This window comes from Seriola dumerili, unplaced genomic scaffold (genome assembly GCF_002260705.1).
Source record: "Seriola dumerili isolate Sdu_G_001 unplaced genomic scaffold, Sdu_1.0 BDQW01000052.1, whole genome shotgun sequence".
Classification (NCBI taxonomy): domain Eukaryota; kingdom Metazoa; phylum Chordata; class Actinopteri; order Carangiformes; family Carangidae; genus Seriola; species Seriola dumerili.
This window is the reverse complement of record NW_019174307.1, coordinates 13,349,352-13,377,243: the sequence shown is the minus strand read 5'-3', so window position 1 is coordinate 13,377,243 and position 27,892 is coordinate 13,349,352. Positions and strand designations below refer to the sequence as shown.

General features: G+C 40.7%; 1 protein-coding gene across 1 annotated transcript; it reads right to left on the bottom strand.

Moving 5' to 3' along the window:
- Window positions 1-1,809: 1,809 nt before the first annotated feature.
- Window positions 1,810-27,892, bottom strand: LOC111218902 (FERM and PDZ domain-containing protein 4-like). The gene is made up of 17 exons (XM_022741387.1): window positions 27,852-27,892; window positions 20,387-20,503; window positions 14,175-14,335; window positions 13,782-13,884; window positions 12,522-12,567; window positions 11,473-11,577; window positions 10,628-10,735; window positions 10,151-10,282; window positions 9,262-9,381; window positions 8,902-9,038; window positions 8,420-8,546; window positions 8,057-8,146; window positions 7,743-7,925; window positions 7,429-7,561; window positions 6,376-7,344; window positions 4,594-5,802; window positions 1,810-3,528 (listed from the first exon to the last, which is right to left on the bottom strand). The coding sequence occupies exons 1-17, from the start codon at window positions 27,890-27,892 to the stop codon at window positions 2,288-2,290; spliced, it is 5,022 nt and encodes a 1,673-aa protein (XP_022597108.1). The 3' UTR covers window positions 1,810-2,287.

The window sequence follows — 27,892 nt, the reverse complement described above, 5'->3', positions numbered from 1 at the left end:
GACATGCAGTGTTATTTTTGAAGTACTGAAAATGACAGCAAGAGATGTACAGCATATTTTACTTCATAATACAACCAGGAATTGCTACCAACATTTTATTTTTTACTTCTTGTGGTTGGCAGCCTGTCTGATCAAATTTAAAATGCCATGTCACAACATATTAATCCAATTCTGATACTGTCCAATACATCAACAAAGATAACTGATACTTACCCATTGGAAGAACATTGTTCACATGAGAGATTGAAAAGAGGTCCTGCTATGAGTCCCGTTGAGCACTGAAATAAGTGAAACATTGATGATCAGTTTTTAGGTAATAAGATGAAAGTAACAGGTGGCTGGGTTAGCTCAATGCGTGTATAATTAGCTGGCATCACTTCCCTATTGTCACAAACCACACACATCCAAATCTTCCATCTAATATGATGACTGATAATGGTTGACTGATTCCCATTTGTTATACAACAGACCACACATGTGCTGTTTGGTAAGATTTCTATGAAGATGTGGCCTTAAGAACAGAAGTCTCTTTCTGTTATACAACATAATGATAGCACAGCTGAGGGAGTTGTTGCCACCACCTGTGAAAAGAGTGGTTTCATTTCTGATTAGCCTGCAGGTGAAATTGAAACCATGCTTGGGATTAGGTTTACCAGTTTACATGGTAAACACGCTATATTGGCACCCGGTAGCATCTTCTTCTGTTATCTCTGTCTGCTTTGTCACTATGGTTAACAGTAACATTCACCATCACTCCCGCGCCGTGGCCAGACAGTATGTACTGTGTGTATGTTTGGGCCTTTATTTGATAGACCAAATGCAGGAATAGATACTGGAGTGTTTGTTTTTTATTTGATCAGCCTCTTGCACAGTAAAAAGGCATGATGACAAAGTTGGTTAGTCATGGTAGAGGCAATGTCGGCCTGTCAGTTGCTCAACCACTTAGCTTTGGACTGAAATATCTCAACAGCTTTGGGATGGCTTGCAATGAAATTTTGCACAGATATTCGTGGTCCCCAGAGGATGTATCCTAAAGACTCTGGTGATCCCCTGATCTTTCTTCAAGTGTCAAAACTTGAATCTATCCAATACTTAGACCAAACAGCTGCAAAACACAAAAAAATCCAATCAGCCTCAGCTGTACTTTCTGTTTTATGCCAATTAGCAAATGTTAGCATGCTGACACGCTATACTAAGCTGGTGAACATGATGACAATCGCCTGCTTAAACATCTGCATGTTAGCATGCTAACACTGTGCCTAAGTAAAGCCTCACAAAGTAGCTAGCATGACTGTAGACTCTTGTTCTACTCAGATGCATTTGCATCATGCAACACGTGCTTGACTACTCTCACACATAGCGTTGTGCAAACATTCTTTCCAGCCCTTTAAGTGAAATGGGCCATCATCATCATTAATGCAAAAAGCATTACCACCACCCAGGCATGAGTAAATGTAAAATAATGAATTATTAAACATAGTTATACAACTAAACATGGGTCAAGCAACTTTTCTGTATGAATAATGCAATTTTATGAGCAACCGTACAGTCTCGAAAAGTCACTCTGTCAGCCTCTGTTATTCTGTTTTAATGCTTCAGAGATCAACTGAAATGAGAAGTAAAGATAAGGAACTTACAGGTACCACTGCAAAATTTGAAAAATGAGGTATTGTATGAGGTTGATGGTAAACAGAACTATACACCAGACAGGAGGCAAACACAAATAGACAAAAAGCATTTGAAATTAGACTTTTCAAAAGTTTTAATCTTTTTAATGATGTTGACAAAAAATAACAGGAAAGTACTCAGTGTTCATGTGTAAAGTATTCATTAAATTAAGGTGAATCCAGCAAATGAAAAAGTCATATGCGTTACTTTTATTTGATCATGTCTTGTCCTGTGCAATGATTTGTCTACAGCTGTATATAGTGTATGCATTTCTCCAACATAATATATATTTTGACAATTTATAAACAAGGTTCTAATAAGGTTGTAATAATCTACATGTTAAGCCCCTAATATAACTAATAAATCCTTAAAATAATCCCTTTTATGTAATATTAGATAATATACTTTAGAGGAGGGTTGTATGCTTCTTCATAGAGGCCTTAATATAATCTATTTAAAACTTTAATGATTCATATAATTTTATTTTTACTTTACATAATAAAATATTGTATACACAAGGCAAGATTTTTCTTTTCACAGCAGTTCACATTGGTTGTTAAACCCATGTCTCTTATGTATGGCTTTAAAATCAATAATCGAGACAAAATAGACAAACAGTTTATTTGTTGAGCAGTGTTGTCAGTGAGTGAGTTAGTGCGTTTATAATAGCAGACATGGTGGCAGAGTGATGTGTCAATGCATTCACACTTTGGTCACTGGGGGAGCGTCCTGAAGCTGCCTCAGCGGCTTTCAGCAGGCATACGTAGTTCATGACGACCTCATCCACCTTGGCTACCACCTCACGCCGCTCCCTCTCGGTGCTCAGGCCTTCCACTAGTGACATGCAGGCTTGTGTCAGGCAGCAGAGTGTGTGGAAGCTGTGCGTCAGAGTGAGCAGTAACTCCTCTGGACTGCTGTACTCTACGGCCATCTGACTGCAGGCCCTGCTCAGCACTTTGGCCTGCATGAAAAGCAGCTGGGAATATGTTTCCATGTCAGCCTCGTTGACCTCGGGCCTTTCACCTCTGGACAAGTGGCCCACGCTGGAACGCAGCACGCCGATCATCTCTAAGGCATCCTTCCGTGCAATTGCAAACCCAGTGTGAAGACTGTAGGTTTTTCCCTTCATTGAATTTACACGTGCTAGCCTTGCTTTAAGACTTATGTCATTCGTAGCAATGGCCTTATTACTCTGCTCAGCTTTATATTTTGCTTTCTGCTTTGTGTTTTCCTCGCGGCTGAAAGAAACTGAGCTGACAGAAGACAGAGCATCTGAGGGCATTTTTCTGCCTCCATCGTCACTATCGGTGTTTGTCTTTCTCCTGAGAAAGCAGTGACTGAACGGCCCATGACACCTCCAGGCACCTGCATCCAGCCTTGGTGCTGTCGAGTCTGGCAGCAACAGGGAGGCTCCTCTAAGCACCCCTCTACCAGATGAATTAGATGCGACTGAACCCTGGGACAAGCTTTTGGGCAAGGTTTTGGAAGAGAATTTCCTCTGTACTTTTGGGGCATCTTGAGACTGGAAATTCTGACTAGCACTTTTCCCGGTGAGCGTGGCTTTGGTCTTCTCTAACAGTGCTTCTAAGCTCCTAGAAACTGGCATCATGGTACTCCAGCTCCTCCTGAGCATCCGAACCCTGCGTGGCTTCCTGAGGCTGCCTGTTGTAGGGTCACATGAAGATCCGCATGAGGGGGAAGCCAGGGCGTGTGAGTTGGGTTCCGGGCTGGCCTGTGTAAGCCAGCTGGGCTCTGTGCTACTTCGTAATGATGATGGTGACATGGTTTTGGTGGTGGTACTGGTCTCATTACAGAGAGCTAAAGATGACTCTTCCCCAGCCTTCTTCAGCTGTGTGCAAGCTACACTAGGGGTAGTAGTAAAACAAAGAGAACTGTTAAGCATCTCGCTGACAGCATATCTTTACATGTAATAAAATATTTTTATTCATTAGATGTTACTAGTTCAAGTATTCATGAATCTAAAATGATAGAATTATTTTCTTCAAACTGAATTCCCATACTTGTTAAAAGGAGATATCTTTACCTCTGAAAGATTAAATGGATGAAAACAGCAAATGTGACATTCAAGGGAATAATTTGACATTTTGTGAAATATTCTTATTCACTTTGATAGTGATACCACTCTAACTGTCCACTCAGTATAACGCTAACCTGTGTTTGAAGATTACAAAATCCTACCAGCACCTCTAAAGCTCACAATTTAGCACGTTGTATTCCATTTGCTTTATCTGCACAAAAACTGAAGTAGTAAAAACGGAAGCTGTGGTTTTACAGAGAGTTATATTCTGGACAATTTCTTGGATGGACACAGTAACTTCCTAGAGACTCTGCTGGTTGCCTGTCAACCTCACGGTGAAGACAATACAGCAGGAAATCACCACACATGACCCCAGAGAAACCACAACTTGCCCTTTTTACACTTTGCCCTGTTTCCAGTTTTTTATGCAACGCTAACTAGCTGGTGGCTCCAGCTACATATGAAACGGACACATGTAATAGTAGTAGTAGTAGTAGTAGTAGTAGTAGTAGTCAAGAGAGTAAATAAGAATATTTCCCAAAATGTTACCTCTCGTGGCATCTAGGCATGCAGATAGTTTTGGTTTTATTTGCCCACATTCTGAGATATCTTTCTACCACCACCTCAATATGATAGAGGTGAATGGGATTTCATTTGTGGTGCTCACAGCATTAAGCATTTATTTACAAAAAAAAAAAACTATCCGTTTAACTACATACTATTAGACATAAGTGATAATATGTATTCTTGCAATTTGTGCAAATTGACCCCTTGAAGTATATCTTATTTTCTTATAATGAGCAACTTTCTTAAAATTCCCTTTTGCCGCTTTCATCCACTAACACAGACATACATAAGAGAGGGAGCACCCTCCTGTTTAGTTTTACCTGTGGTTTCTTTTATCTTGGGCATCCTGTGACTGCCATCCCGTGTAATTGTGAACCCAGGCTCAGCACTGGTAGCTGCATGGATCTTCCTCAGCAGGGTGGGGTCCATGGGATGGCCAGCCTTCCCGTGGCCTAGAGGCCCATATGCCTTCTCCTCAGCTGTTACATAACTCAGCCCCTTGAGCGAGGACTCTGACAGTACATGCATATTGTCTGTGGCACAAAGAGGAGAATCCATCGGAGTGGCACAGCTGCTGCTGCCTGTGCTGCAACCGGCATCTATAGAGGAACACTGTGAGCTTTGGAGGGAATGAACGCCCTCACTCTGTATCGATGACATGCGCTTGCTCACATGGTATTCATATAACCGTGTGACGTCTTGCTCCGATGCTGGAATCTTAATTTGCTGCTGCTCGTTATCCTGGGAAGTGGCATCTCCCTCCACAGGGACGGGCGCTTTGGATGGAGAGCGGAGATGGGCATTTAACTTTAGGCTTCTTTCATCTGAGTCCTGTTTCTCTCCCTTTACTGTCAACCTGTCTGCGTGGGAAGCCTGTGAGTCATTCACACATTCTGGAGCGATATTGTCTGCCATTTTGTTTCCGGACGCTCTCTGCTGCAATTTTTGATGCCTGTCTTTAAAGTGAGTTCGCCCCAGATCAAGTTGATTCATGTAATAGGAATCTCTCACAGTGAAAGCGTTATACTTCCCAACAAGATGAGGGGGCTCCTCTTTAGATGAGTCCTGGGAAGTCATGTGCGATCTATCAGATGCTTCGCAGGTATCTCCATGCATTCTGCTCTCTGCCTCCCTCTGTTTTCCTCTCTGCCTGCTCATTACTGAGCCCATGTGCATCTTAGTGAAGTATTCACTAACAGATTTTATTTCCATTGTCTCTGGCTCCATCTCACCACCATCTGAGTGAAATATCTGGGAGGAGGCCACAGCAGATGATTTCGCCTCCTCCTCCTGATGCTCCCGGGGGTTGTACTGCACTGCTCCTGCTCCACCATCGCTCTGTGCAGTCACCTCTGTCTTCTCCTCATTCGCCGTATGGTATCCTTCTGTCATGGCTACATGCATCCTCAGGTGGTTGTCTGAGTGTCGCTGAGCGCTGGCCAGCTCAGAGCTCTCTGTCATCTCAGAGGAGTTTGTCTCGTTGCCAGAATCGGAGGACTCGGGACTAAATGCTCGTGATATTTCTACACCTGTGTATCACAGAAAGACAAACACCTCATTAACAACTCCATCTGAGGCAAATGGAAAATATCACAGATTAGTGAGTTAGTCAAATATAAGTAATGGCAGTGGCAATGCATATCAGCAAGTGAATGAGAAAACGAGTGAATGATTACTTTGGAATAACACTGACAATAACAAAATAAATCGCTACATAATAACATTCCACTTGAAATTGAATTTTTTTTGCATCAATAAAAAAATGATAGAAAACTGTTGTTGACATAAAACAGCATACTATACAACAAACATTTTTTGCTTTCAGATTTTTAGCAACAAACATCTGACATTGTGCAGTGTGCAAATGAGAAAACGAACAAAATGATCCACAAAACAAATGTTGACAAAATGAATGATAATGTCATGAACACAGCTGTCTGCATGCTCAAATGAATGAAGAAATACTCACACAAATGGAAACATAGAACAAAATGGGCTTTATTGAAAAAAAAATCAACAACAACAAATCAAAAGTGAATGGCTGGAACATGTGTGGTGTTAATGGATGAACGTTACAATAGTGTAAGGAGAACCTGTGCTACTCTCTGACTGTGCTGGACTCTGTTCCTCAGATGCAGCAAGGGCCTCGAGTGCCTGTAAGGTGGACACCACTGCATCGTCCAGAGGCTCCTCATGGCCCTCTGCTCCGTGGGTGGGCACTGAATCTATGAGAGACACTGGGATATCATTGCGGGCCCCCTGGGCCCGAGTCCCAGCCCCTTGCTGCTCCTCCTCATCAGAGCTGTCCCTGAAGCCAGGAGGAGGAGCAGCAATGGCCAGGTTAAGAGAGTGCAGCAGTACGTCATTGTCCTCCTCGTCATTACCCTCGGGTGGGGGAGGGAGGGAGGTCAAGTCAATGATGTCATCGCTGGATCCTGAGAGTGACAGTAATGTAGGCTTGTCAATGTCACTTATCACCATGTCCTCCTCACAGCTGATGTCATCCTCATCCTCTGCGTCATCTGTTGTCTCTGCGTAGCAGATATCGTGCAGCAGCGGCTCCTCGATGCACTCAGTAGGACCAAAGATTTTGGTGGAGTACTGATATCCATCCCCGTCTTCTATGGCATCCATCATCTTATAGTCCTCCTCGAGACGCCTGTACATGGGGCTATGATTGTCTAGAATCTCTGGGCTTTCATCCATCAGTCGCTGGTAGCCCAGATTTTGGGGGTTTACGCCGTCTAAGGGGGGATCTCCAAATATGAAGGAGACCTTTGCACTCCTGGAAGAGTCTTGGGATTTGGGCCTTGGGATGTTGAGGTACGTTTGGGAGCAAGGGATTCTGCAGCACTCGGCTCTCTCTGACATGTGCATTGAGTGCTGGGGCTGGTGGATCTCAGTTATGTAAACTGGTTGGCCTTCGCATCTCCCATGGTCGAGGTATTCACACTCCTGGTCCGAATAATCTTGGCTGCACCTCTGGTTGTTTCTGTCCTCATATCCTTTATGAGGTGTGCTGTATGTACACTCGATGGCCTGATAGTTCTGCTTTATTCTCGCTGCGTTGCCTGCAAAGAGGAACCAAAAAATGAAACAAATCTATTTAAATAAAACAACTTTTTCATGAGTCATTGGGATAATTTCAGACATACTTGTTTCCATACTGTCTGTTTTTTTGGCCACATTGAAGATGGAGCGTCGAGAGTCCACTAGTAATCTGTAGTATCCAGCAGTCAAACACGCCAGATTCATTGCATCAACAGACTCCATTAACAGAGTGATGGGCTGTAAAAAAGGCAGATAAGCAGATGACAATTAGCGCAAAATAAATGGGAGAGTGGGTCTGTAGAATGAGGTTGTAATGAATACTGAACAGACTTGGTGTTGTTTGGGTAAAACTACAGAAAATATTCACAAACCAGTCAGCACATGCTTTTGTTTTAAAAAGGGCAGAAGGCTTGTTAACCTTTACGTCCAGGACATGTAGCTCCACTCTAACCCTGTTCTCATCTTCTGTATACATCTCAATGCGGTTGACATGACTGAAATCAGCCAGAAGTGCCACCAGGTTTGTTTTGGTGTTAATCACATGGCTGATGCCATACTTAGGCCCCACCAGCAATGTCACTTCTGTGTGCTTCTCGCCTTGCTGTAAACAGGAAGAGAGTATTAACACTCATATCACTTTCTGAATGCAAATGAACAGTACATGGCCTGTCAAATGTTTAATGCCACACCCTAGCTGAATACAGTGTGAAATGGCAGGATGGTGTTGCTCACAATTAGTGTAGATTTAAACACTCGTCCTCCATATAGCCTCAAGTCACTGAGATACTTCAGATAATGGACCTTTGCCTGCAAGGCAGTCAGCTGGAAAAGGAGAGAAACAAGAGATGTAGGGTTAGATACAAGATACAAGAAATAATTTTAATGAGCTCTTCACGGCCGAAAGTCCTTTAACTGAGATAAAGAAAAGTGAAATATTGTCTATTCAAGCCACCACCCATCAACATTCTTTTGAAACAACACTCCACTAGGTGGTAGTCAAGAGTCTTTTCATATGTGGTGCAAGGCAAAGAGAGGGAGATGGTGTGAGATACAGAGAGAGAGAGAGAGAGAGAGAGAGAGAGATGAAGACTCTACCTTTTTACCAGGCGGAACCAGGTTCTGGTTGGTTTTGAGGATGTGAGTGAGGGCTTTTTTGATGTTCTTCTCTTTCATGCTAGACAGCACTGCAGGAGGCAGGAACAACGCCAGACCCCACTCCTTCCTGCATACGCACATTTCATAAAGATTAAAAAAAAAAGGTCACTCAATCACTATGAAAAACAGTCAAGTCATCATTCTTGACCAGTGATCGATTTACTTCACCTAGAGGTGGTGCATTGATCAACCGGCTGGGTACATTCAGAATTATTAACTAACCAGCAGGGATGTATCTTCTGGCATTGCAGCAGAATAATACCAGTGAGATCATTATTATTTTATTGAATAACAGCGTGGTGGACTCGTGGTATCCTCTACAGCTAGAATAAGTCCTTAGAAACAACAAAATGGCTCTGTAGAGGGGAGACATGAAGCTGATCCCAACAAGCATGACGCAGTGTGAAATCCAATCTACTTACTCTATATACTTCAGGGAAACTTTCTGGGACTGCTTGGTATTGATGGTTAGAATATACATTTGCAGAGCAGCCAGGCGGAGGGCTGTGTCGTATTTCAGCTCTGACCCAAATCTTTCCAATACCACATCATTACAGCTCTGGAGGGGTCAGAGAGAGAGAGAAAGAGAGAGAGAGAGAGAGAGAGAGAGAGAGAGAGAGAGGACAGGAAAAGGTTACACTTCAGTCACTCTTCTTATCATGAAATGCAAGACAACAACACACCCACAGCAACCATGTGTTTTCCATCACTATAGTTTAACATCCAGACTAGCATATTTCACAATACGTTGTTATGTGTTACCTGCATCTGCTGATATTCACCTGAACATAGAGGTACTCAAATGCTACTGCATCTCTCCTAAGCAGGTCCAGGGGATCCTTTGGGACAAAAGTGATGCGAAAAAAGCACTTCATCTTGTGTGACCCTGGCCTCTGTGTCACCTAGCGTACAAGTTGAAGACAAGGAGGGTCCCGTTAGTGCTTACACGTTTTTCAAGATGATTATTTATTAAGCTTTTTTTTTTTTTTTTTTTTTTTTTTTTTTTACAGATAAACAGGGTTTAGAAACAGGGATATTTTAATTACATGCAACATTTGATCTGTTAAATATGTAGTTGGAGCAAGGTGATGGTTAGCTTAGCTTAGCATAAAGACTGGAAATAGGGAGAAACAGTTAGCCGCAGTTAACTAAAATGACCTACTAGCACCTCTAAATATCACTAATTAGCACTTTGTATTTCTTTTGTTTAATCCATACAAGAACCAAAGTGTAAAAACAAGAAGTAGTGGTTTTCCTGGACTATTTCTTGGCTGGAAGCAGTGATTCCCCGTAGTCCAGGATTTAAGTTTATGCATTTATGCTATGCTACAAGCTAAACTAACGTCTCCTGGTTTCATCTCTTTAATTAACAGGCAAGTAAAATAAATGTATTGATCTTCTCTTATCTCTCGGCATGAAAGTGACAAAGCATATTTCCCAAAATGACAAACTATTTCATTAACATTTTTCATGCACATTCGGTCAAACTGAGAACAAGCCTGAATTTTCTTCTGTTGTTGTACAGTGTAGTACTGCACATTACAGTATCAATACAAAAATACTTAACTATATACTGAAGAGAAGGATGGTATCCTCTCTATGTTTTTGCCATCAAGTTTATTATTTACTTGCGTCTGTCCTGTTTATTGGCACATGAGAGAGCTGTCTCACCTGAGTTAGCATCTCCTGCTCATGCAGGAGCATGAGTTTGCTGGCAGATCCTTCGGCTCTTTGCTCCAGCATCAGAGAGAAGTGCTCAATGCTCTTAATGGATAGCTTTTCTTGCAGGGTCAAGATGACGTCCTTTCACATAAACAAAGTCAAAGTTAATACAGCGTGAAAACTGTGCAGATGCAGCAGTGTTCAGGCTCAGCTCAAAACCATAACCATAAGTCATTGTCACGATTGAACAAACACAAAAACATGAACAAAATGAAATGTAAACTGTTGACCAAGATCTCCCTGTTCACTAAGATCAAGCTCCATTTTGCTTGAATCACAATTAAGTTCAGAGAAGGTTCTGAAGGCCATAGTGAAAAGAGGAGTAGGCATTTTATGTATAGTGCAGCTGTGAATGACATTCAACATTTAAACTTTAGATTATGCAACAGTGTTTCATAATGAAGCAGGGATCTTTCCAGCACCTACCTTAATGGATGTGTTGCTGTCAAATCTAAATGATTTAGTCTGCCCGTTCTCCAGGTACACCTTCAGAACATTTGGCATAAAAAGAAGGGAGTTGTCCTTCACTGTTTCCTGAGGATGGAATGAGAATTGTTGGATCAACTAATCTCAGTTTTTCTAATTGAAAGTTGTTTATATACTGTAGTTTAAGTGCATCAGTAGGAGTTGGAGATCATTTTTTTTTACCCTTGGACAGATCCAGCTAGCTGCTTCACTTAAGCTTAAGCTAAGATAACCATCTCCAATAGCACTATATGAGAATAATGTTCATCTTCTCACCTAATTTTCAGCAAGAAAGATGAACGATCTTATTATCCAAAATGTCGAATGCCATCTATTTCCATGACATTCTTTTGAGTAAACGCAGTAGTGAGAATAATATAAAGTAACACACTGATGCATCCTCCTTAATGATCACTCTCTGCGGCTGTCCTCCTCTCAGAGGGTATGACTGCCTGATAGTCTCCTTACTTTGCAGCTCTTTTCCTAAAAACCTCTTCTTTGTGTGACACATCCAACAAATTGGGGAAGCTCTCTGTGACAGGGTCCCCCTTTTTCTGTCAATCATACCCACATGCGCTCTAATTCATCCCACTGACGGAGGTTGATGAAAAGGAAAAAAGGAAAAAGAAAGAGGAGGTGCATTTTTTTTCTTCTTTTTTGCTCATGCGTGTCTTAATTTTAGTCAGTTAATTCTAATATCTTCACTCTGCTCTGTGCTCTAGCTTTAAGAGTTCAAGTCTGCTGCTGCCGTTTGCTGTGCAGAACCTTGATGTGTACAGAGTGAATCAGTGTCCAACGTGACTTACTGGGACCTGGCCGTTGATGATGACCTCTTCAGCGAAGCGGACTTTAACAGGATTAGTCTTTAACTTGGCCTTTTTGGCTGCGCTGATGAATGCCGATTTGGGTGACTTTTGGAGGGAAAGAAGAAAAAGAAAACCAGAGGTTTAAAGGACAATCAGTTCCTTCAGAGATGAGTCATGTATTTTTCATCTCCACGAATTTCAAGGACATTTCCCTTTTGAAACATGATGACATCCCATGTCTCCACTCTGTGCTGATGCAATTAAGGTGGCACTTTATAAGAGCATAAGAGCAAGGACACGCTCACTGCTGTTGTGTCATTGAGCCTGCAAAGAAACACCTAGTAAAAGGAAATAATTACAGGATGGATTATAAGCCTTGCTTGGTCCTCTGAGTATATATGAAATATTACAATTACACTTTTCCTGCAAATCATTCATGTTTAGCCTCATGTTAAGTGACTCATCATGCTGAGAGTCTTAAAGAGTCTTAAACACTGACACCAAACAAAATGATTAATTAAAATGCAACGTGAATGGATGTACCTAGACATTACATTTTCAGTTTATAATTACTGCCACAGTGTGTGGAGAGTAGCCAGATTTCATCATACGGTTGCTGCCACACTGTATACTGTATGTTTTCTGTGAACTCACACTGGTGCTTTGGTCTATTTTTGGAAGGAATTCAAGCATAATTCCATTTCCACTGACTTATTATGTGAACTGCAAACAAAGGCCAAATATATGCTCCTGGTGCTGTGTGTTCACCACCATCTGGTGCCCCGTGACTCGAGTAAATGTTGATGTGGCAGGTTCATCTGAGGTTTTCGCAAGGATCTGACGCTACGACATGAGAAGACTTGGAAAGACTGCAGCAATTGGACTCACTTTGAGTTAGCCCGGCTGTAACACTCAGCTAAGGCATTAGTGATACAGTGCCAGCGCAAACATATGGCATGATTAATGACTAGCTTTCAAAATAATCAGCTCCAAACACACAAACGAATGGAATGTAGATGATTTCATTCACAGAGGACGCAGAAACTTACCGGGTACGGCTGAATAACGGTCAACAGTATGGACTCCTTGCAGCTCCTGCAGGAAAGACAGAACATTTTTTTTTATGAAAGATTCATTTTCAATAAAAGATGCAACCAAAAAACAAATAAACAAAATGCGGTGGATAGGGGAAATCAAATCTGGAAATATTTCAGTTCTCCTGGATGCAGTTTTTGACACATCATGGTGGACAACAGCAGGAGGAACATTGTGTCCACGTGATGCTCCAGGCAGCCCCCTGTCCTGCCTCCACAGTGCAGACTTTTACTGCAAAGGTGAGGCTCATTTAAGGCCACTGTGAAGGAGTGTCCACATGGGCACTTTTACCAGTACTACTGTACTGTTTACAGACTGCCGCACACTTTGCATGAAGACCGAACGCTCACGGCCGCATGAAACACGTGAGCACCAACGTTGAAACTGAATCGCAGTGAATAGAGCAGGTGCCGACTATAATGTACCAAATCTGTTCAGCTGCAACATTTGGTTTTGTGGAACTTTAAAATGAAAATAAAAACAAAATGCAGTGATGGATTAATTCTAGTGTTTTCTTATTCTGGATAGCAAGTGAAGACAGAAACTGTAAGAAAATGTAGTTTATTTAAATAGCTTTGATTAGAAACAAACTGGGAGTAAAACCATAAATAAATAAAAGATCACACTGAACTACAAAGTTGAGTTGCAGTGAATTCTCCTCAGAAGTTTTCATGTTTTATTGTTTTTGCAACACCGAATGAAAGGGGAAGTAATGTGACACCGAAATGTTGGTGTGTCCCTCCCCTGACTTGCGCTTTTCAGCCGCCTCTTTGTTGAGTTGTTTCTTTGTCTTAATGACGTAGGTTCAGACACAATACCGACTCACTAAAAGTAGGACCCTCCAGGTCCAGGTGCACTTATGCTACAATCAACCGAAAGCCCTTGACAACCCAAAGGTGGTCTCCAATTAACTAAAACTGGCTGCACCAGTGATGATTCAGGCGTGCCCATTAAAGGAAATGTGCTACTTAATGCAAACAAGTGTTTTTGCATTTGTAATTAATTTTGATCATATTATAGATACCTGTTTTTTCCCTCGATATTAAATGGTCTTTTTGTGAAAAAGCCGCACTAAATCTACTTTGATCCAGTGTTGTAAGACAGTAGAACATGAAAACCTCCAAGAAGGATGAATACTCTTCAGGCACTGGAGAATTACCAACAACAGGTTTAACAGCAGGCAAATAGCATCTCACCTTACTGTGTTGTCATACCTGACAAGGTCAATAACCCTCTCCCTGGGCGCTGAACTAACCGGCTCATCATTAATCATGATGATCTCGTCCCCTGGGATCAGCTTGCCTTCTGATGGACCCCCTGCCAACACACACCAAACAAGATGTGGTACAAAGTGTGCACAATACTAGTATTTTTCTTGATTTTCTTGGTTTCCCGTCTTGTGGCTTGAGGCGCTAATGAATGCTTACTCATTCGGGGTTGTTAAAATCAATGAATCATCAACGTAAACTACAGCCTGAGTGGCTTTCCTCTCCCCTCTCATATATTTTAGGAGTATTTCTTCTCTTTCTGCGAAAGTGTTGATAATGGATACGGATCGAATGAGTCACTGCAGTATAAGAGCTCACTTCGCAGCTGGGTCACTTTACCTGGTGTGACTGAGCGAACCACCACAGGTTTCTCACTGCCTGCCACAAAGCCAAAGCCAAGCACTGGGTCTCGTCTCATCTCCACCTTCCGGGGCGCTGGTGGCACAAACTTGTCTCCGTCCAGACGAATCTCCTCAAGGGAGCTGCTCTGGGAGACGTGGCTGTGGGAATGATAAAAAAAAGAAAGAAAGAAAATGTTTCTGGTTGCTCTTTTTACATTGTAAAGCACTGGTTTTGTACGTGGAGCTGTGAAACCACTGTTTGGGGAAAAGAAACAATTGATTTTATAAATTTCACCATTATAACAATGTATTCAGTCATTACACCACACAGTTAATCAACGTTGTATAGATAGATAGATGGATACCTAAAGGCTTTGCAAATTTCTGATGGGTAATTTTCTGATATTTCAAAGAACAAATGATTAATCAGTTAATCAAGAAAGTAACAGGCAGATTAATGAAAATGATCTAGCTCTAGTTTCACAATATTATGGCCAAACTGATTTAACCACTAAAAAGAATCACCTTCAAGAAACAATGACCGTGGGACAACAGGACAACAGTAAATGTAACAATTTAACTGTATAGAAAATGGTTGTTTTCCATTGGACCAAATCCTCAAGATGTTTAAAGACAGGATGCCAGAAACTGAAAATAAGGAACAAGAGCAATGCTGCAAAAATAGATCATGTGGGCGATGGTAATCAAGCTCCAATGTTTGTATTCTCACATTGCAGATATATCCACTGTGTGCTTCACCAAGAAGCAGTTACAGTATTCTGTAGTACTCATACTGTAATGTGTTACACAACAGGCTTTTGCCTTGCCACGCTAATAAGGATGCAGAACAGGTATAATGTGGAGGATCATGTTGAAATCTCCTGACTCTTTGAGACTTGCCATCAATAGGTGGCTGCAAACAAGCTTCTAGAATTGAAACCGTATTCGTCCCTTTGCTTCAGTTATCCTGATCAATGTGTTTTTCTTTGTCTTGAGCTCAGAAGACGTGCACAAACTGTGTGCAGCGTCCACACATTCTGTGATCTGTGAGTTTTTGCAGTGTTCCTCGTCTCTCCCTGGCTGCAAAGGCAGCAGCGGCTCCCTATGGTGCCAACAATGTTGGTTAATTAAAGCTGTGGGCAGACTGTGTAATTCACAGTTATTCTTGACACATGTACTATTCACCACTAAATACTAACAATTAATCTTTCATGGCACAAAGACACAGTGAGATCTGTCAATCGCAATCCCAATACTATGAAAAAAGAGCAACAACAAGAACAACAAGATGTTCAAAGCTCAGTGACTGTCAACAACCACGTCATGATCGACACGTGAGCCGTCATTAGGAGGTAAACTGCTAAACAGAAGATAACAGAGGTGTTTTTTTTAGTGGTAATATCAGTCTTAAACTAGGAGTGAACCCAGTCTCCATGATGCGCTCACATTCACCTTTAAAGAATAAAAAAAAAGGAAGATAAATATTACAACCAGTCTGTAAACACTGACTTTATAAGCCTACTCTCGTCAAATGAGGCTTAAAATTAACCACCTAAGTCTTATGCTACAATTTATGTCAATCAGTACAAAGATGCTCTAAATGGATCATATCGTGTCATTGTTTAGTTTCAGATAAAGTCTATGACACATTTCTGTACAAGCTGAACAATTGTGATCATCAGGCTAGATGTAAAAGGAGCTACTTGATTTGAATGCTTTAAAACTCAGACATTTTACATAAATGCTTTGCATTATGAGGACTTTATTCTTATCCCTCCTCCTACTCCCTTTTTCTGCAAAACAACAACAATTCACATGCACATGCTGACTTACAAAGTAATTAAAAGTTCCATTTTGTACGGTAAAGAAATTTATTTGTGTTATAAAAGAAATCCAGAGGATATTCTGCAAAAATCTGAACGAGCACACGGATGCTGGCAGAGGCAGCCAATCTTGTTTTTCTTTTAATGATAATTAAACAAATGCCTCAAAAATAATGTGCTAGTGATTCAATTGAAATGGTAATACATTCTAATATAATATGGACTGTGAGTATTATCGGAGGCTATAATACATATATTTGCAATTAAGATACTATTTGTTTCAATTAAAAATTACATAGCCCCAAGTCTTACATTGGAGAGCTTGGCAACACATCTGCATTAAGGTGTAATGAAAGACAGAGAACGTCTTCTCTCTTTCAAGCAGTGCATTGCAATGTTTGAGGCGGTTTTGTTAGATATACTGTATTTGACTCTATACTCTCCATATATATATCTATACTTACTATTTTTTTGAGTAATATTTTGTTCAGATGCTCAAACAATGTCAATGAAAAATGTCCTTACTTGATGCACTCAGTCAACCAATATTTGTTCTTCTGCAATTATGTAAAGCAAAATATTTGCTCTTACTGCACCAGTATTATAAAAGCCAGTAAAGACAGCCTTTGAAATGGCTACTGGGAAGCTAAGGGCAAAATGCATTAATCTTATAACTTGATTCTCTCAGATGCTTTTCAATCGCAAAATCTACAAAGCCACAAACGTAGTGCATTTACTCCAATAATTATGGAGAAAACAGAGCAGAACATAATTCTTTTCAAGCCTTTCGACTACAATTTTGCACGTCAGTTTAAGAATTGATTAATACATTCGTCAAACAGAGACTTGGAGGAGCTAATCAAAAATAATGACCTGGATTATTCTCCCTGTACCACATTTACCTGCAGGTTATCCAAGGAAAACCACTCACTGCGTCATCTTACAGGAAAATTAAGGAAATGTGTCTCCTTTACTGTCAAATTAGTTGGTGTTTACTATCCTTAGGCGGCTTATTCAACAAATCTGATCACGCAAAAACAACAATTATCCTAAATGTAAAATTTTCTATTATCTGCATCTGTCATAAAAGCTGCAGGTGGTATCTTAATTTTAATTAAGCACATCATAAACTAACATACACTCTATTGTAGCTAACAGTGACTTTCATTTTCTTGCATAATTTTGCAATAATATTATAGGGACTGTAAGTCCGTGTGACAGCCCACGGGGCTGTCCAAATAATGGGAGATTGTAGGCAGAATATTCATAACATACCCACATCAGGATCACTATACCCAGTCAGTGTGGGGCAGTGCAAACAGGAGGCCAGGATATCAAATGGATTTTTAATTGGTGCAATGAGCACTTTGACAAATATTATTTATTTTGGTTGATGAATTAACCAGAGTGTTTTACAAATGTATCAGTTAAAATGTGGTTATGATTATCCACTGAAGGCTATAATTATTACAGTGATACAAGAGTCAAACACCACTTATCTTTTGTTTTCTTCCCCATTTTCTTAAAAAAAGAAAGTTTATTCTAATTCCTCTTCCAGTGCTGCATTTTATAATCATCTTTATCACATCAACATTAAAACACAGAATCTGTTTCATACTGATTAAAAACATCTTGACAGTCAATACAACAACTCATAGCAACAGTCGCTGCATACTGTAAATGCTTAAAATATCTAAGGGTCATACTAAGACACATTTATTTTGGATTTGAGTCAGTTTTGTCTCAACAGATTGTGCACAAATCAAAACCATATGGACCTGTGCATTCAGGAAGAGTGCTGTCTCCTCCCCTGCATGGCCACCTGCTAAACATGGCTAGATTCCCATTATGCAGACAGCCATGCATCTAATGGTCCCTAATAATACCCATTAGCTGCTCCTGTAGCTCCACAAGGCTTTATGCAGCAATCACAAGCCACACTGTAAGAACAAAAATAAGCAACAAAGAACGTTAGCCTGACTGTAACTGCACTGTTTTCACTGTTGTTTTTATAAAGCATGTTTTGAACAAAGTGGAGTAAGCTCATTTACAAAAGCAAAATTCGGTTACTCTTGTTCTGAAAGGCTGTTGTGACACAGTTCACAACTTGTTGGTGCTGAGTAGTGCTTGGATGTTGGATAGTTTTTTTTTCCTACGGTATATTCTGGGTACAGACTTCGAAATGTACGGACTATTTCAAGTTTTCCAATACTGGGTGTTGTCCACCTCTCAGGCCACAAGAGTGCAGGGCACATTAACATTAATATGTTGGTACCAAGTGGAAATTAAAGAATATTAAGCAGCATGTTACATAAAGCTAAAAACTTATGAAATGAAGAAGTGCTTTTCCTGGCACAGGGAATAATATCCACAAGCTAACAGGCTAACAAGTTCTGAGTCTGCTTTCTGACTTTGGTACACATGAGGCCCTCAGCTTCAAAGCGGTTTCTTGACTTTGGCATTCTTCGTTGGACAGTCCGGCATGTAAGGGAAGTGTAGAGGGCAGTGAGTATGTACAGTATACAGCTGGTCGAGTATATGGGTTTGAAGTACCAAATGGTGTCAGCCGGCGAGTGCACACGGCAATGATAAATCCCAAGGAAAAACGTGTCAGTGACTCACTAACTGCGCTGCTTAAAGCTAGGCTTTATCACACAGTACTCAAGCGAGTTTTTAAACCTAGGGTTGTAATGCTTTCAGTATAAGGCTGGCAGTTAGTCTGCTAACATATAAAGGGCGAGAAGGCGGGAGAAGACGAAAGCTTTTGTCAGGGTTGGATTTAGAGTGCGGGCATACGGCTATTTCCTGGAGGCAGTACATACCAGTTTAAACTCGATTTGTATCGAACTCGCAAACATACCAGTAGAAAATACTCAGCTGTTAATTTTGGGCAAGCACTAGCGCTGAGGGGGTTATATTTGTCCTGCCTCTTTTTTGAATTATGTAATCTCTGCCAGTTTTTATTGGCATATGTTTTACTGTGGCACTCTGTTTGAGGTGACTGGCTATCAACCTCCCAAATGGAAATCTAGCTTTGTCCATTAAATGTGGTAAATGCCTTGATGAAATCAATTTAAGTAATGATGTTCACTGTTCACTTTACTTTGACATCTTTGTGTGCTGTGAAAGAATTAGTTGATTTAACTTATTTAACAAGAAGTCCCTGTTAAATCTGGTATTTTTCAGACACACTGAGCCACTCTGTCACACACTCCTCCAGTATATTGTCATAGCAGTCCCTCAATGACATTACATCTGTTAAAAACTGTCTGTCACAATGTAAATATTAAATTGCTACTGCTTTATTCATGTGCTCCTGTCACGCAGACTAAACATGCGTTTCATTGAGAATTACAACAATTTAGTATCAGCACCCTGGAGCCCTAATAAACTCAGATGGTCACTGACAGTCATAGAAACAGTCATTTGATTATTCATGAGCCTTTCTCAAATTTAGAAAGCTAAATCTGGAGCCAAAACAGCCTCCGTGATCTGCCTCATCCAGACACACTGCGCATCCAGCACTTTCACTGCTCCTTACGTCTTATATAACTCCTCTGACATCACGCTTCTCATGTTGTAACCCATGTGTGACAAGTAGCTCACCTTCTACTCAGTACACCATGCACATACACGGATTTTTTTTGCATTTGCGACGTGCATCTAGAACAAAAACGACTGTGCATGGGTTCATGCTAGATTCCATCATAATAGATATCAATGGGAGGAGATAACAATCTAGTGAACAGATGAGAGAAGCAAAAAATTAGCAAGTCTGAATCTCACAGTGGCTCATATATGCAACAATATTTTTAGATCTAATACGGATGCATATTGCACAACATAGATGTGAAAAAACAGAGGAAAGCCCAGCTGAATCAACACAACAGATGAAACCAGCAAACACTCACTTGTTACAGTGGGACATGTGCTCACAAATATATAAAGAACCAACAGAGAGTTTCTTTTTACCTGCCTGTGCAGATATCCAGGAGTGCCAATTACGAAGGATCAACTACGCTGATAACACTGTCCCAGCATCCTCTGAGGAACGTGCAGCCTCTCAGATCAAAACAAGTCCCCGCACAGGTGAATTTCTTCATCAGCGGCAGCGTACACACACTCACACTCTGAAAAGCCCTCTCCTGCATTTGCAAGACTGCATGAGGAGTATTGTGGGTGTGTGAGAGTGTGAGAGAGAGTGAGAGTAGGCAGGGGCAGAGTGTGCGCAGCAGTGGAGGGAACAGAGAATCAGTATTCTGAATGCACAGATGGAGACCGTGTGGAGGCAGTGACGTGGCTGGAATAATCACAGGTTGGCAAAGCGTCTGAAACATCTGGGACAGAGAAAGCTCCCCCACAGTTTCTTTAAACACAGGGCACTTACTTGATGTAGCAGTCACGCCCCTCTCTATTGGTGCCCATATCCCATCCATTGGGGGGTCCCTGTGAAGAACTCCAGGTCCCTGAAGGGGGCGGCCAGCCTGAGGATTTGGTCCTGTGGCTGCAGAGGAAGTAAAGCATAGATCAACTTTAGTCAAACTTACTTGCTTAACACCATCTGCAGTGTCCAGCTCACTGACGCTCAGTTAATCCATCTGGCCAGTGAGATATTCAAATCACAACAGGAACAAATAAGTTGTATAGCTGATATGAAGTGATTCAAACCTGATGAGAGAATGTCTGATTCCAGCGTGATGAACAATGTCCCATAGCCACAGTTCAGTCAGTGAATACAAATCAAATTAATTACGTAAGCTAGCCACACAGGCAGAGTTGTCATGCCTCACTCTTGTGCTTTGAGAGGCATGAAATTGGTTTTATTTCTAGATGTCAGCAGATTCTTTATAAAAGCTGCCCGGAGGAATTCTCTTATAGAGTAGTTATTTGATTTGCTCAATGCCAAGATGATTTGATAAAGTTTATCAGAGAATAGCTGAGACCGCCACTGACGCAACAATTTATTGTAGCCTGTTGTATGTAAGACAGCACCCATCTAAATCTCAATTTCCGCTGATTTTACCAACGCACTTCTGCAAAATCATGTCCCTGTGCTACAAGTTGGCAGAGTTGAAGTATTCAGGAGAGCTGTAATTGGTTAAAATGTTTTCATCTGTCTTTTTGTCGGCACCACAACGTCCCCCACCCCCCACCCCCCACCCCTCTTCTTGTCTTCCCTTTATCTCTGTCTTTGTGTCTGCACACTGGTGATGCTATGAAAGCAGTGGCAGTAAGTTATGTCACTTCAAAGGCTTGTCTGCCGTGTAACAGGGCTCTTCGCATTCATTATTCAAAGCCCCTCTTTCCTTGCCTCTAAATGTTTCCCCAGTTACTGTACTGCTGATAATAAATTGTGTGCAGCGTGCTTGTATCTGTATGAGAGTGTGTGTTTGTGTGGGTGTGCCCATGAGCATGTCCGTCTGTATGAACACACGTGCCCATTTCATGAGATATGAATAAAATATTGCCAGCTCATCAACAAAATATAGACACAGAGAGAAGGGTTACACAATACCACAAAGCTATTTAATGCAAACAGTTGGGCAGTTAGCAACAAAATAATGCAACCTAAACCAAAGTACAGTTCTGAGGTCACCCTAAACTAATAAACAAAACACACCTAAGTGCTACTGGATGCATTAAATCATAATTAATTCATAGAAGAATAAGTAGCGTAGCTGAAAATGGTGTTTTTCTTTTATGCACTACATTTTAAATTGGTCTCTGAGCACAGGAAGCAACCTGATTTCTTTCCCAATACAGTGGTGTGTTTGGGGGATATTAGTGTTTCCACATGGATATGGATTTATCTGACCTACAGTACATTAGCTGGGGGCAGGCCTCGATGGTGTATATTTAGAACACGTTCCCTGCAGCTAAAATGGTGTGTGTGGACACAACTGGATACTGTCTGACACTTTGGGAGCCATATTCACCTCATTGATGACTCCTACTTGTACCCTCCATTTCAGCCCCTGGGATTAAGCTAACAGCCATGTTAACGCCAGCAGTGTGTGATGTCGCAGATTTTTAGTCAATAGTAAAAGAAGGTCAAAGAACTGTAGCACATGAATAATATTTTATATTTTCCCAGGATTACACCTTTAGCACTGATATTTTCTTACATTTCTCCAAAGGTCCACAACATCATAAAGCATTTTGTACTTACAGTTTCGGATGCTGTGCCTTCAAAACATGTTTCTGAACTGACAAATTGTTCCACAAAATCCATTTTCTGTCTCTCAGCCGCAATGTTTCTGTATTAACCACACAGTCACAGATGCTGTGATCTTTGATTTCTTTTGTCTGCAGGCGGGAGGTGCATTATGCCATTGAGTCGCAGCACTCACAGCTTAACAGAGAGACTGAAAAGGTTCACCCACTGGTGGACAGTGAAACTGATCTTCCCCAGCTAGCATTAATAAATGATGCCTGCACAGTCACATCGGACTAAGTAATCGAGCGCCAAGTGGGCAAGCCATGCTGCACAATTCATGAACAGGTTACCCAAGAGTCAGAGTGAGGACAATTAGAACAAGAAGCTGGAAGCAAAAGCAGGTTCCCAAAGGATTTTCTCGCAGGAAAAATTGCATTAAAATTACAAAATGCATGATGACTTTTTTGTATTTTGCACATCTGTTTAGATTGTGCTTACTTTACTATTCAGTAGCATCCAAAAAGTAATCTTTAAAAGGAATTAACAACAAAATGAAAAGCAAAAAGGATTTATAGCTCATAAAATTAATAATATAATCAATATAATGCCATAGCACTAAGCCTTTGCTTCCACAGTAACTAACAACGGGGTTTTTTAATCTAAATTTGAAGATTAAAGCACATTTTTCTTCATTTTGTGCATCTATCTTGATATCTTTATTAGGATGAACAGTGGCAATGGTCTGTCATCCAAATTTATCAGCAACTATAATTTGGAAGATATTACTTTAATTGCACTGTCTGAGACATGGGGAAAAGATCACTTTTCAGTCCTTCATAAAAATTGCATGAACAACGTGATCCTTGCTTTATCACAGTAGTTCACTTTCGCTTTCATCTCACTGAATACAAGCAAGTTGCGAAGAAGCATCTTGGTGTCAAACGAAGGCTGAAATCCTGTTAATTTAGGGAGGAACTATGCATTATAGACAAGCCACAGCTAAGAAGAGCACATTACAACATAGACACTCAAGTTAGTTTGAATAATTTACAGCAACAATCTCTATGAGGGTGGGCTATATGAAACCATGCTCTGGTGCCACATGCCTGCCATTATGCATATTGAGAATGAAAGATGTTTTTTTTGTTTTTTTTTTGCCTCTGAGAAATGTTTGCGTCAACAATTCCCATTTGCACTTGGTAGAAAAATTAAACCCACATTTATGTGCTGATTGCAAGAGGACGCTGCATTTTCTTCTTGTTCTTACGGCTTTCCCATCATACACTGGTTGAGGAAGAGGGGGGTATCTCCATGTCCAGAGAGCAATATTACTCCAATTTTTTCTTTGTATATGTCATCGTGAATGAAACATCACATTACTCATTACTCAGCCCGCTTGGTGTGTCTGGTTGAATAGTCTCATAGGATCTTAACAAGCTATTCTCTTATGTTTGAGCAACACTCAACACAGATTCTGCTGCATAAATACATACTCAAACACACACTTCATACAATCACACTGTCACGATTACATTACTGGGAGTTTTAAAGAAATTCAAAGACAGAATAACTTAAATCTTCATGGATTTCTTCAGTCCACTGCATGCTGTGGGTCTGAAATCGGTGATGATCTCTGTGCCTGTCCACTATCTACATCATTACCGATCACTGAACACATACTCAACTCTGCAAAAAGTTAAAAATAAAAAGGCACTTGTTCACTTTCCTTGTGTGACAGGGAGCGAAATGCTTCAAGTATGACTTGAGGCACATGGTGAAGAGTCCTTGACGCTACTTTCTAGGAGCTCTTGAGTTAAACAGAGACATTCATGCAGAGATAGACCACTAATGTGAATCTGTTTGGATATGAAATCTGTGGAGAGACAGCAGATGAGATGACCATCTCCTGGGAGGAGGCCCGGTAGTGGAGCAGAGAAGTGGCACAGACAGAGAGGAACCTCGCTGATTAAAGGCCTCATATTTCTGCGCCTCTTTTAGACTGCCTCCGTCCTGTGGAAGACACAAACGCGCTGCCTTTTGTTTAAGAAAACATCTGCCCTCTGCTTGACTTCGCTAACCACCACCTTGGCTCTAATCCTGTGGCCAGTATGGTAGCCCAGCAGAACGTATACTCAAATCTAGCCCAATCTGCTATTTATATTGTGTCTGCTATTTTTATGTCACTGTGAAAGTGAAGCTGACCATGCAGTTACACATAATTGCTCAGTCATTCTGCTGTTCTCGTCCATTTTGTGACTTAGACTTCACTGTTTTTTGTCCACTTTACATTCTGTTTATTTGACATCAGAAAAGAAAACACTGGGTTTTCTTTGCATGCAAGAACCCACTTTCATATGAAGCAAACAGTGATGATGTAACATAGCAACATAACCAAATCAGACAGTCTAGGTGGCTAGAATTTGTACTTTGCCCTATATAGTGGCAGTATGCAGTAATATTGAAATTTTCTACACAATGACACTCGCTTCAGAATGGGAGTGTCTATTTCCCCCATTATTCTAACTGAATACTGTATTTCTGTTTGTCTTTGGAAGTACTGATATTGTTGCCATGGGCAACCGCACAATCCTGAGCAGCTCTCTGGTGCCTCTATATAGAAAGGTTTTTGGTTAGTTAATCTCCTCTGGGTGGGAATAAAACAGCATCTGGGAAACTGCCCACCCACTATGATCCTCCTGCTATTTTACAGTGTGTAAGTGAGCCTCAGAGTCCCGCTGTCTAATTTACCTGTTAAACAACTAAACACCACTAACTCACACAAGAGCTACTGTTCAAATGCTGGATACAACATTTACAACACAAGACATATAGTAAATAACAAATTTAAAAACTTAAAGTGCATGACTGCATACACACACATTAAATTTGTCATTTGACCTTGTGTATAACATCATTCATTTTATTTATAATTTTATATCTAGCTGTAAAAAAAAAAAAAAAAAGAGACACAAAACTAATGAAAGACGTTTGTGTCTTCATTATTATTTCATTCTTACACTGCATTGTCCCCAGGCCTCCTTTGCTTCACAGAACTCTGTGTAAAACATTAACCAAATATAGTCATGGACTTACCCTGTGGGCACTGAACTAGACTTGGATTCTCTCGCACCTCATTGTGCTACTCACGGCTTTTATGCTAAAAGCTCTAAAGGACAGAGCAAAATAAATGGTTGCCTGAGACCTCATCCGCCATCCAGCTGGCTCCCATTTCTGACCCTGAGCCATTTCTGATCCACTCTTCCCTGGGAGCTGCTGATTTGAACGGGTAAGTATGACAGATCTTTTGGTGTTTGTGTACTCTGATGAACATTTAGGCTAATCAATTTGTGTCCAGACCAGTGATTTCCTGTGCAAAAAGTTTGCAGTTAAAACATGCCGAACAATGGATCGCATCATGGATTAAAAAAAACAAACAAGAAAAACAAACAATAAAACAAAAATCATACAGCTAGGAATGAACGAAGCCAGCAAGCAGCAGCAGAAAATCACGCAGACCAATGTAATTTCATTCAACTGATCTTTCATATTATTTATGCAGAGGCAAAATCTTGCCAACACCTTCTAGAAACACATTTCCACTCACACATTTAATGGTCTATGTCAATCTTCTACATAAGGGAGATTTAAAAAAAAAAAAACAGTTACATCATCATACAATAACACATTTTCTTTAATACATGCAATACAAGCATGTTTAGCAATCACCTACACATACACACATTTCAGCAACCGTACTGAGTCAGAGAATTGTGGTGATTGAGTGATAATTGGCACTTTCTACATAAATACATTATGTTCATGTTCATTATCGCCACACTGCCGTAGCCAACAAACCATACACAACCCCTACAGGATGTATGGAAAAGTGTAACAGCACTTCCAGCAAAGTTCTACGTACAAAGATCAAAACAGAGCAGCTAAAACAACTTCGGTCAAATGACTCAAACTTGCTTTTTTAAACACAAGAGGATGTGAGTTAGTTATCTTTCAATAACATCAAATGTGAAAATCTTTGCTAGAATCAAAGAATGAAGAAAATGAGAGAAAGAGGCTGCTTTTGTTTCTGACAGCAGTCACATCTGGGGGCGTTGTGAGGCAGGAGGAAGAGACAAAGAGGGGAAATGTTCCCTTTCTTGTAGAGCTCTAAATATATACAGTGGGTTTCTCTGTAAAATGTTCTATCAACCTTAGCAGAAGAGCATCCTGCTGACTTTAATTCTTGCTGGCAGCTGAGAGGGAGAAAACAAAAAAAAACGCCACTGTAGCAGTGGTAACTCATAATCAGGGATAGCATTGTGTGGCGTTATTAACAGTGACAGGATGCAGTGACGTTGGTGGTCCACTGGGAGCTGCATCATAAATGCTGCCATGGAGGGATACTAACTGGAAAACAACGGCCCTATAATCTGATGGAATCCCTGCTACCTGCCGGCTTTCCCACAGGAATGTTATCAAAAGGAGCTGTGATTTGCATACGACAGAAAAGAACTGAATACTGACTACGATAATATGTTCGAAGGCTACACAAGCTACAGTGAACGCCACAATCCACACAATCTTTTGGTCCTGAATGAAAAGAAAACTAAAAAAAAAAAAAAAAAATGCTAACGCAGTCTTGTTGATGACTCATAAATGAAATGAAATGCACTGAATGGGCATTCTTGTGACATATCCAGTATCTGATTTAATATTTCCCCTTTATGATCATGTGTTCCCAACACCAGTGGTCTGTAGTGTTCACAGTGGAGCCAAATCCCCTAGGAGGATTACTGTCCACTGGGGCAGATCAACTCAATCTAGCAGACCCAAGGGTGCATAAGGTGAGGTGCCTGCCCTGGCAATGAATGAATTCCTCGGGACTGTTAGTTTACATATCATGTAGTCCCCATCACCTCTTGTAAAAAAAAAAATAAACAAACTGTATTTTCAATTCTCTCAAACACAAAATTTTACAAAGTGAAGAACATACAAATAAACATGAAAACTGCAACGTGGTGGGTTTTTCTCCCAATTTCTAGTTTTTAACAGCAAGGTTTCAGCTTTTCTCTACATCAGCTGTAAACATTCATCCTCCCGTTTTGGCCATAGGTATGTGAACCTGACCACTCATAATAAATGTCCACTTATATTTAATCTAATGGCCAATGACAGATCACACTCTGTTATTTATGTAAAGAGAATATCTTTATATCTCTCACCAAAATATGTTGTTTGAAAATGATTTACAACCCACGGTCTTTTGACTGATATGATTTAAAATCTGAGACAACTCGAGGGGGTGGGTGGGGGTTCATAGTGTTTCAGTATATGGAGGATTCATGACATTACAAAACACTTAAACCAACAAACGATAAGCACTGTCTGCAGTATGATAAATTTATGAACTTACTGTAGATACAGACAGTTTAGATACATGAACCGCATCAGCTTCTGCATCCACCCCCTCCTCTCTCTACCCCACTTGCTCATTCATTTCACATCATACATGACTGCACAACTTGCTCTCTTGAGCAATCAATAACTCAGCATTTTTAATCACACTGCTCCACGTTACTCCCGTGTCACTCTCTCAATCATTGCCTTTCAACATGGGCATAGGCAAACACCCCCTTCTAAAGAACAAGCAGGCACATCCACGGACAGGCAAATACACAGCAGCAACCATCGGACTCACCCTGACAGCTTTGGCATCTTCACAAAGCTGAACACATCCAT

Coding starts and splice junctions, on each gene's coding strand:
- LOC111218902 (XM_022741387.1), bottom strand. CDS start 27,892: ATGGATGTGTTCAGCTTTGTGAAGATGCCAAAGCTGTCAGG. Junction 12,568..13,781: donor AGGGTTATTGACCTTGTCAG/GTATGACAACAC, acceptor TCTTTCCTGCAG/GAGCTGCAAGGAGTCCATAC. Junction 7,345..7,428: donor AACAGACAGTATGGAAACAA/GTATGTCTGAAA, acceptor TCCTCTTTGCAG/GCAACGCAGCGAGAATAAAG.